General features: G+C 47.4%; 1 protein-coding gene across 1 annotated transcript in view; it reads left to right on the plus strand.

Annotated features, from left to right (window-relative positions):
• LOC126522481 (sodium-coupled monocarboxylate transporter 1-like) overlaps positions 1-10,327 on the plus strand; it is a 48,923-nt gene extending 38,596 nt beyond the window's left edge. Inside the window, exons 12-17 of the mRNA XM_050171231.3 lie at positions 605-672; positions 1,407-1,493; positions 4,339-4,505; positions 6,027-6,124; positions 6,214-6,329; positions 9,217-10,327. Of these exons, the coding sequence (XP_050027188.1) occupies positions 605-672; positions 1,407-1,493; positions 4,339-4,505; positions 6,027-6,124; positions 6,214-6,329; positions 9,217-9,300 (620 nt within the window). The 3' untranslated portion in view covers positions 9,301-10,327. The remainder of the gene's footprint in view (positions 1-604; positions 673-1,406; positions 1,494-4,338; positions 4,506-6,026; positions 6,125-6,213; positions 6,330-9,216) is intronic.
• Positions 10,328-11,071: the final 744 nt, after the last annotated feature.

Raw genomic sequence — 11,071 nt, forward strand, 5'->3', positions numbered from 1 at the left:
GTAACTGTTTCATTTCCAAATTTTAGCATTATTATTTTTTTTTGCCTTGAGATATATGCCACATAATGGAAGTTTTAATTTGTTTTTAAGGGCATCAGCGCCTGTACCCTCTACACCAATACTTCGCCACGGCGCATCGGGAAACGTCGTTCCGCCATTTCGTTTGTTTTTATACGCACGCGAGCCGCACGTGGTGTCGTTCAAGCCGTACGGGTAAATTCTCCGGGTGACACGCACCATGAGCGATCCCGGCGCATTATCGTCGCGAACACAGACACGCAGGATTACACAGCGGAATCACAACTCGAAGCGCACCGGCCCAACAACGTGACCCCACAGAGAAAGGAATACATAGCGTCATTAAGATGAACCGTTTAAAATCAGCTGTGCTCGGTCGTTTTAATTGTTCTAGTACAAGAGGAAAGGAGAAGGGAAGTGAAACAAAGTCCTCTGTCTATCGTCGGCTTGCGAAAATCGGCTAACAGCAGCGATTACGTCAGAAAGCACTGCACGCATGCACATTCATGCAGTGTTCGTTTCTATCGCGCGTATATTTCAAGCGGGTGCAACCATTAAAATCTTCCTTCAATTTTCTGCATGACAGGTACAGCCTACGGCTTGCTGTCTATAGCCGTGGCCTTCCTTGTCGGCTCACTGAAGTCCATCATGCAGGTAAGCTTACGCACGTTTGATAGCTTCTGGGACTTTTGTTTGGAGCGTGTGCAAGCGCGTTTTGCATTCACAAAATAACTTTTGTGCTTGAATGCATAATACGACGTTTTGTCGGCAAAATAACTGGAGCGCCAATGCATTTCTCCACAAAGTTCGATAATTGATATCCCGAAACTGGCGCCATCCTGAGAATTCGTTACAAGTGGATTCGCCTTGCGAACTCCCCAGCTATATATACATACATATACATATATATATATATATATATATATATATATATATATATATATATATATATATATATATATATATATATATATATATATATATATGGGGATCTGGATAACGCGGCCGATCTTATCGGAAAACTCCCGCGAACGTGTGTGATTACCTCCTTCCATGAGGCACGCAAGTAGAATTTTGCGCCATTACACGTCCATGAGGCTCACATGACTAAAGAAACTTCAGAAAAAAGGTCTCACTGAATAGAACTTGCTATCTCAAGTAAAAAAGCCAACAGACTCCTTGGGTCCGTACATTGTGTTTTTCTAACGAATTGTATCTTGAACGAATAACAAACTGAAACTGAATGTAGGAAAGCGATTGTCAAAGAGACACTCACCACGTGCGGTCCACACTTCTGTCCGGAGTATGTTGCATGTGTGTGCATCAGAGGTGGTGGAGAGAGGGAGGGTTGCAGATGCCGCGTTCCTTATACAGTTCGAATGTCGCAGGCTTCCACTAGCCTCCTGGGAGTAACTTCGGGTCCTCTGCTGGCCATCTTCCTACTGGGCGTCCTAGCTCCCTGCTGCAAGAAAACGGTAAGCTCACCATTCGACGTCATCGCCTGTAGGGATTGAGCTTACACGAGTAAGACGACCCTCAACCGAGCGCAATATAGGAAAGGCGAAACCGCGCAGGTAAAATTATAGCGCGACGAGCCACGATACATATATACGAAAAAACTACAATGCGTCCGTCCGCCTCTAGCGCTGTCTCGCTCGTGAAAGATGCAATCTCATGCGCACTGAAGCCAAGCGGCGCAATCTTCGCTGAACTAAATCTGGGCCGCTATTTTGTAGCGATGCCTTATTCTATGCTATTCTTATCATCCACCACACATGGCCGCCTGATCCCGTTGATAATGTGGGTAGACCGTCGCTCTGACCACTGGCCAAGCGCGAAAAGCCTGAAAAAGCATAGAATCGGAAAAGGCATCGCTACAAAATACCGGCCCTGAAGCATCAACGTTTTGCGTGATTATAGCCTGATTCAAGCCTCCCAATTGCGGCTCTTGGTTATTCAATAAGTGCAAGTGCACCGGGGCGTCGTAACTATACCTTCTCGTCTGCACGGGATCCAGCTGAATTCAGTTCACCGAAACACACCAGCGAAGCCAACTGACTGAAACTTGTGTCTGTGTCACCATAATCAACCACAAAGCAGGCGCGTAGCACAGGGCGCACGCAGCTATAGCGACAGAGCGGCGCTGACTGCCGCATTCGGCGACGAAGTGGTTGCAGCCAAGTCGCGTTTTGTCGAATGGCTACAAGCGTGAGTCTAAAAAATGTCCAGGTTTCTAAAAAAGAAACACGCTGGCGCGTGACCGTCGATGTCCCCCTCACAGTCTCCTGGCATCCAGCGACGGCATCAGCGACTTCTTGCACTGCGATCCGGCCGAGTACGATGTGGTGGCCTATTCCGCACCGCGAGACTCGCAGGCAAGAAACGCGTCGAGTCACTCGTGCAGCCCAAACGGAGATTACGGCACGCCGCGGTGACTGCAGAACGACACGCTGTCGTCATTGCGCCGTATCGGGGGCGAGCTCCACCACTGGAAAAGCTAGCGCCACCGTCGGCGTGACGTGGCATGAGGGATCACGTGGACACAGCGGCCGCGTCGGCTGCTTCGGAAGCGCCGAAGCGAGCTGAAAACGAAAGTTTAAAAGTCCCACCTGCGCCGTGGTTCTGATTAAGTGGTGAAACTTTACAGCCTTGTGTGTATGCTTGACAATATTTGAAAGTACTATAATAGGTAGTGCTTGCCTTTCGAGGCGTGCAGCATGGTAGGCTACTGCTCGGTGCCGCCGTGCCGGACGTACGCAATGGAGCTCGGCGTCAGCCTTATTCACACGTAGCCGCAGGGCAAGGAGATGCGTGAAGCTTGGCTGGCGAAACTTAGAATCGGCAGACAGCCATCGGCTACAACTCGGGTGTGCAGCAAGCACAGACGCGAGGAATATTTCTGCTACGGCGCCAGGACTGCGCGATGTTCGGTGAGTAGCAGAAAACGCGCACTGAGACGCTCGCCCGCTCCCGCTGCCCGGCTAATGTCATGGCGGTTTGGTCTATGAACTTGTTGATGCTAGGTACTGGCAAGTTCAATGGAACGGAAAGGGTGCGGTAAGACGAACTATAAAAAAAAAGAAGGCATGACATATGGTGATGTTTGTGTTATGAATTAATGCACTGGATTACGAAAAAGAAGCAGAGGGAAATCGCACGCTGAGAAGACCGATAAACATACAGTGCGACGCAACTTGAGAAATAATATCGAAATGCCCAAGAATTTAGAAGACAAAAAAAGATTGAATCGTCGCGACGGCACATCACAGTCTCTGTTGGCGTCGACGTCTCTATAACGAAATTATTTGTGAACAGTTCTGATAGCGTCCACGCAACAATGGTTGCTAGTGTACTGTGAAATGCTCATATGCTTTTATGATGCGGCCTAAAGCTCACGGCACGGTGCGAACACGCGCTCACACCGAAAGCAAAACATTGTGCGTGGACATGCATGCAGACGCGCAGTCCGTCGCTGCGAACCCGTGCGATCGCTGCATTGAGGCTTCATTCTGTTATGCCCCATTTGGTTATACAGACAGCCCACTATAAGAACATATTTCACATAGTTTACTCACAGCGTTTGCCTACCTTTCACGCAAGAAGCCGGTTCGGGAGATTACATCGCGGCGACCGCGTGCAGTGGCGTTCACTGTACGTATTCGGTAGAGAGATAGCGTCTGTAAACGATTCTGTTCTTTCAGTTTGGCCAAGAGTATTCTATCGACAGACAAAAACTTCCCTCGTTTTGAGAGTACTTACATAAATGTCCAGGAGGGCTGCCGCGTGGTGTTTTTATTGAGCGCCGTAAGCGAAACCTATGAGGAGCGCGCCGCGTGATCCTTCATACTATGCAAGGGCGGCGCTTCCGACAGATGGAGACTCCGTAAGTCCTCGCCCCCAATAGGAAACTCAAAAGAAACCTCAAATGATATGGGTAACAGAACTAGATTAATGACACTTTGGGGCAGCGGAGGTGAGAGTGGGGTCAGGCTACGGCATTGCCGGGGGGAGCTCTGTCGCCTCCCAAAAATACTTCGGGACGGAAGGGGGGGGGGGGGGTCTAGGGCCTTGGAGCCACACCGTAGTCGGTGCCTATGGTCCCAAACACCATGCACTAAGATTTAAATATATGCAAATGCCACGTAGCTGGACAGAACCAAGGCAATGTTGTTTGCCGTCCAGCGCTCGCCCAGTTCACTTCTTCCCTTGTGGACTTGTCTGTATGGCTTGCTGTTCACAAGTACTTACATACCAACTCGCCTTGCAAGAACTATCGCAACAGAATATAGCAATGATCCCGTGTGTGGCGCTTTCTCGCAGGGAGCCCTAGCGGGCATGCTTGCCGGGCTGTTCGTCGCCTCGTGGCTCCTTGTCGGTTCGATCCTTCACCCGCGCCCCATAGATCAGCTGCCTACGTCCACGGCCGGCTGTTCCAGCTTCAACCAGACCCTGACGTTGGGCTCGTTCGAGCCTCCGCCAACGCCCAGGTATGTGCGTCCCCGTTTCATGTCTACTGGCCTCCTGCAGCTCAACTTTTCGAGGGACAAACGAAAGAGAACTTGGTGCTCAATACTCAGCACACCAACTGCAAACTAGAAAGCCGGCTCCAACGTCTCGTGCAATATGATCACGTACTTCTTCGTGTGTGTATAGGGTGGAGAACAGTGACGCAATGCGACCACGCCGGGACTATATAGATAGGGTGCCCACGTAACTTGAGCCAAGCATTAAAAATATGAAAATGCCGCGTAGCTGGACAGAACCAAGGTAATGTTGTTTGCCGTCGCTTGGAAATACTCAGATTATTTCTTGCATTCTGCCGTATTGCATAGCCTTAATTAATTAAACAACTTCTTAAATATTATAGTTACATGAAAAGTGTCAATGGGAAAAATGTAGAGCAACATGAAAAACTACCGACACAGCTGTCTGTTGTTCAATCCGTGCTGCACAAAAGTGTTTTTCCAAGCATAAGAGAAGCTGGCGAATACACGCAAAGTGCCTCGAGTGGTCAGTCACGCGGCAATTTTGTGTGTGTTCGTGGGCTTATTTCAGGCTTTGAAAAACACTTCTATGTAGCACGTGTTGAGCAACAGAAATCTGTATCGGGAATTTTTCATGTTGATCCACAATTTTCTTATTTACTCTGTTAATCTAAATTTACTATTTGAGAAGTTAATTAATATAATTATGTAATTAGGTGGAATCCAAAAAATAATCTGAGCATCTCCAAGCGACGGAAAACAACATTACCTCGGTTCTGTCCAGCTACGTGGGATTTGCGTATCGTTAAAGTTTGGCTCAGGTTACTTGGGACACCCGCAGTATACAATGCGTGACTTGTTTTTTACATGCACGCAAGCAGTGTGGCTTTTATTTATATTTACGGGGTGATTCTCATAAGGGACCTCATTTTCACATTACCAGCGACGTCTGTGAACTTTGAAGATGATGTCTATGTACTTATCCTTATTTCTTGTAGCATTTCCAATGCTTATATTTACATGTTAGATGAGTAGCCGGTTCTCGCTGGTAGGATGACTGAGCGAATGCTCAATTAACACTGCCAACAATATTTGATCGCAATAGGTGCTTGCGGTAGTCACTCAATTGGGAGCAAATGGTACATGGTGGTTAGTTGCGAATTGTAGAATCTGTTTTTACTTGCTTTTCGTTGGTGGTATGAGTTTATCGTTTTGGAAAGACAGATCATCTTGTTAAAATGCTACGAAGAGAAACATAATTTCCTTGAAAAGACGCCTTCGCGGGAATTCTGTGCATTTATGGTCAAGTGGCCGCATCACAAACATTGATGATAGATTGTCTTCAAAGTTAACAGCAACGTTTGAAATAGTCTGTAGGTCAAGCTTATGGGCTACTGCTACTCCGCGCACTGCAATCGCAGAGCAATAAAATGAAAAAAAGAAGAAGCCAGTAATGTTACCAATCCTAAATGGCTAGTTTAACACATTCCGAGTAACAGGCTCATATTTCACTTTTCTGTCCAGCGGCCTGAACCACTTCTACCACATATCCTTCATGTGGACTCACTTCGTCGGCTTCGCCACTTCGCTGGTAACATCACTAGTCGTCAGCCTAATATTCGGTCAGTCAACATAGTCGTCGTCATTCATTCATTCATTCATTCATTCATTTATTCATTCATTTCAATTCATTCCATTCTTCCCCTTACAGAAAGAGGAAGCACTAAAGAGGTCGATGCGAAATATCTTTCTCCATTGGCGAAACGATTCAGCGGCCATCATAGCAAAAAGATGGCAAATACTCAGGTTTTTTGGGTGCCCGAGAAGGTAAGTGAAACCCCGTTACTGCTTTTAACTAGTCCATGAATGCCGGTATATTGAAGTTGACCGAACGCAAACTCCCAAGAACGCGCAGCGTTTGGTTGCCTGTCCTGTCTGCTCCCTGAAAACGGTGACCCTTTCAAAACAACGAGGACAACAAAAACAAAAATGGGCAGACTTGTATATAGACACCGGGCGGCCGTCGTATGGCGCCAGCAGCGCGCTGGCCAACAGCGCCGCCAACGGCAGCAGTAAGAGCACTGGCATGTGATGCACACGACGGGGCGAAGCGCATGGCGCCTCTAGTGATTTTGCTTGCAGATTTTAAGGTCTGATGGCCTGGAAAACGCACTTCCGTGTGCCTGCACTTGAGAAAGGTCGCCCGTTGAACGAGGCAGGTCGCATTCATGGCGTCGGATATCACATAAAGGAGAAAAGGAGTGCAAATTGTGAAGCAAACGCACCTAGCAAACAAAGCTCCGCAGCAATTAAGCTAAAACCTGGAACTCCAGCAACTTCTGTTATTTTGCTGCGCACCTTAACAGTGCTGTGTATTTAATCATGTAGAGTGGCGAAGCAGCACAAAAATCACAGACAAATGGAGGTGTACGCCTCCATGTTTTTTTTTTTTTTTTTTTTGCGCTGCTTCACTGATCGCTCATATGAGTGTCGGCACGTCCCCATTCTCTGTTTATTTATTTATTTTTTGTGACGCATTGTCGGTCCTAATGCCTAAGACATCAAGATCAACAAACAACCCAATTAACCCAATCTTCAGTATTGGTCTATTTGACACAGTGTAAGACGGCAACAACAGTCGGCGGCGGTTGGTGCACGTGAAGCTGGCATTGACGGCGAGTGCCAATACTTCGCTGCATTGGCATTCGCATTCAATGCAGAACACACGGAGTCGTGTACCAGACGCAGGCAGAGGTGGGGAGCGCGAGGAAATAAAACATTCCCTCACGCCACCCCCTCCTCCCCTCCCTCCCCCCTGCCTCTAAATGATTGCAAAATGACTACAAATCCGCGTGCTCGCCTTCGGTGCCCAAGATCCGGAGCAGTGACGCCTAAGGATGCGAAGACACGCAATTTACTTGGAACATGAAGCTCTTGCGAATAAGCAGGTCCTTCATTTATGTTAGAACAACTAGTCAAAAGAAAAACAGCGTCGGGAATGTTGCTATGGAACACACATATCGCCGTTCCATCTGTTGAGGCTGCGATGAAAACCAATGAAACTGAGTGCCCTCACAAGCTTCAGTAATGTTTGAACTGTTCGTACAGCCAAAAACGCTACATATTTCTTCAGATTTGCTTCCACGTGGCTTACGGCAACGCAAAACCGAACAAACGATGAAACAATCAAGCAACGTAGGTGGCGGTGGTGCGTTTTCTGGGCCCGGCCCAGCTGTCACGTGCCATTACATTCGCGGCGGCGCCGCGCGAAGGCGCCACTGGTCCAAGCTTGTCCAAGCCCAGTGAATCTAAATGTTTTACTTGAAGGGACACTAAAGAGAAAAAAACCATTTCTGCATCAGCAAATTACCCTTCTACAACACCGAAACCACCAATCGTAATTTACCACGATATGACACTGAGTAAGCCAGAAAAAGCGCAAAAGCGAAATACAGTTGGCGACGCCTCCTTGAAGTTCCCGCACCAGGTCACTGTGACGTCATGGCGTCTCCTAGGTCCTACTTAATTATTTAGCAGTGCAGGTTGACTACATTGTGTTCTAAGGGAACCAAATATTGAACTTGGGAAGTTTCGGGCATCTTTTGAGCCAATGCAGCCCAAATACCAAAACATACTTTAGAATCCCTGACGTGACACTGGCGTACTGACGTCGGGATTTCAGTGCGAAATTCAAAAACTGATACTTTGACTTTCTCATCTAATGATCAAACTATTATTCTGAAATGACCACTTGCAGCGTTCTTAAACACTGTTGTATCAGTCCAAACTGATTTATTTTGCTTGAGTGTCCCTTTAATGAATTGGCCTGTCCAGATAGCGCAGCTGTATAATAAAAGTGATACCAGCTGACTCGCTAACGAAGCCGGTTTATTTCGTATATGATATATGCGGATTATTTGAGTTTCGCACTGCCGCACATATACACGCACACATACATACATACATACATATGTACTATGAGGATGCACGACTCACGCGTCCCGATATGTTGTTTTCCCGCATAGCTCCCGTCTCCTGTAATCCGGCTTCGCCACGTGGCTTTACAGCGGCAGTTGCTATGCTTGCAAGGTAGTACGAGAGATGGCACGAGTGTTGCTCTGCTAATGCCACCTAACGGCGGGGTTACTTGGGTGCAAAAAGGAGAAGGCTCTTCGTCTTTGGCTCCGGGTCGGAAAGTGGCGTGGACGTTCCGCGCGTGCGCCGCATCTTCGGGTGCCAAGTCCTCTTCCCATCTGACAACGGCGCGCCGATCCATGCTTCGGCGAGACCATCTCGTGAGGCCTATACCGGAATGGATAAATACGATCGTTCGAACGCACCACCGTTCGCGTGACCGTACGCGCGAAAGACCAGACGTTGGTGTCCAGCATGGGGCGAGCATATTCGCTCGCTATCCGGTCGCGGCGAGTCGGACTTCCTCGATTCTTCGCGCCCCTATCGGCATGTTTTGTGGATAGCAACTCGGCCAGCAGGCATTGGTCTATGAAAAGTGCAAAAATGCCCTTGTGATTGTTTGCACTACTGTGTTGTTCCTTTGTCCCAAGAGCACGGTTGAGAACCCCACATACATACATACATACATACATACATATATACATACATACATGTTCGCGAACCCACCCCTGACACTCCAGCTCGCAACCTCTGGTAAGGAGAGTCTAGCGTCTCACTTTCTGCATTGTTCTTTCCACAGGATAAGGTGTCGCCCATGGAGCTCGAAAAACTCGTTGAATTTGAAAAGGACAAGCAAGGCGTGCAAGCGACGGTTACCAGCTGAGCCTCAATGCCGCCTAACACTGTGACAGCGGACGTCTGCACCACTTCACTCGTGTTTTGATGCAGCCGAGGCTGCAAATTGGGTCACCTGTTGTACATATAAACCTGTATATAGTGGAAAATGCATAAATTAAATATGCTTAGATACTGAAAGCGTTGCACCATGGAATGACAAGTGCGTGTAATGCGACGTTCAGTTGACGCGCAGTGTGTGCCAGCACGTGTACTCCGAATTTTCGTATAGTAGTTGCTGACATATAGCGTGAGACAGGGCAAACCTGCACTGTCAGCGCCAAAGGCAGATTTGATGCTGTTGCAGATAATTTGGTCATCTAGATGTTATACATATCCATCAAGTGCTGTTCATTCTTGGTTTATGTTCCGCCCAACACTTCTTTCTTGGAGTGCAATAGCCTTAAGCCCTTATGTTACATTCCGACCTTGGAGCTCAACGACAAGGCAATTTGTTAAGCACTGCTGTGGTATCAAGCGCTATTTTGCAAGTAAAGCTAGTAAGCGGCGTCACCTATACTGTCTACACTGCGAATGTGAGCTCGGCGCAGGTTTGTAATATCGCCTCATGCTTATACATACGTGTATGAGTGTGTTTGCGTAACCTCGGCAAATATTCTTGGCATCACTAAGCTGTGTGCAGGATGTCAATAGCTATGCGTGTGCGAGTTTCTCCCAATATGCTTGTCCAACTTCGGTCGTTTTCTGTAACTGAACGTCACAGATGCAGCTTCTCACCTTGGTTTTCAATACGGCACCTAGAGTGGCGTCAGTGTATTATATTCACTGACGCGGGTAACCTGCTCCCACAGGAAAGCTTAGGAGAAGTTCCTGCCCTACCGGCTGTGTTGGAGTCACAAAGCCGTGCGAGATGCCAATGGATGCAGCTGCTCAGCATCCTGGTTGACCAACATGGCGCCTAGGATGACATCAGTGCAACCAATCTACGCATTCATCGTCTTCGTTTCAACGTGCGAGTGCTACAGCCACACCTCACTGTCCCACTCGTCCTTTTTTTTTTTAGGATGAGTTTGCGCTAAGCACAGTGGCAGATTCGAAGCACGGAGGAAGGAAATGAGTGGATTACACTGAAACTCGCCGCGACATTATCGTTGGTTGGGTCGACTCTCATGGCTTCGATTCTGTTGCGCAATGCTCCCTTCCTAGTTCTTCCATTCTTCCATAGTTCCTTTCCTTGTTCCACACGATAACCAGAGCGCCGTTAACTACAGCTTTAAGAGTGCCGAGCTCGTGTCCAGAATTAAAGTATGGAATATTTGAGTATCGCCGATGGTAGACAGCAAAATTCTAGTCCTTGCATGCGATGGATTATTCGGAGAGGCGGAGATTGCTAGAACGAGAAACCGAAACGCATATTAAGCTAATTAACATAAGTTCGCTTATTAACTTCTTAATTATAATTACTTTACGACACACATTCCAGTTTACTAATTGTAGCCAGTGAGTTTCTACGACGTATCCGCTTGAAATGAATCACCAGGGGGACACCAGTTTCGATATATTACTTCCCAAAGTATGGGACGGAATACATGGAGGTTCGAGTTACTTTTATGCTTGAATGCATAAACGAGCGTTTTTTTTTTTTTTTTAATGTAAGTGAAACAACTGCATTTTTACGGGGAGTCTCATGGCGCATATCTCCAAGCTGATGCCATTCTGGAAATTCAATCCAAGTGGATATGCCTTGCAAACTCACGGGCTACGTACGAATTGCAATAAGTGCCGTAAAGCAATAATTA

This window comes from Dermacentor andersoni, chromosome 6, assembly GCF_023375885.2.
Source record: "Dermacentor andersoni chromosome 6, qqDerAnde1_hic_scaffold, whole genome shotgun sequence".
Lineage (NCBI taxonomy): Eukaryota > Metazoa > Arthropoda > Arachnida > Ixodida > Ixodidae > Dermacentor > Dermacentor andersoni.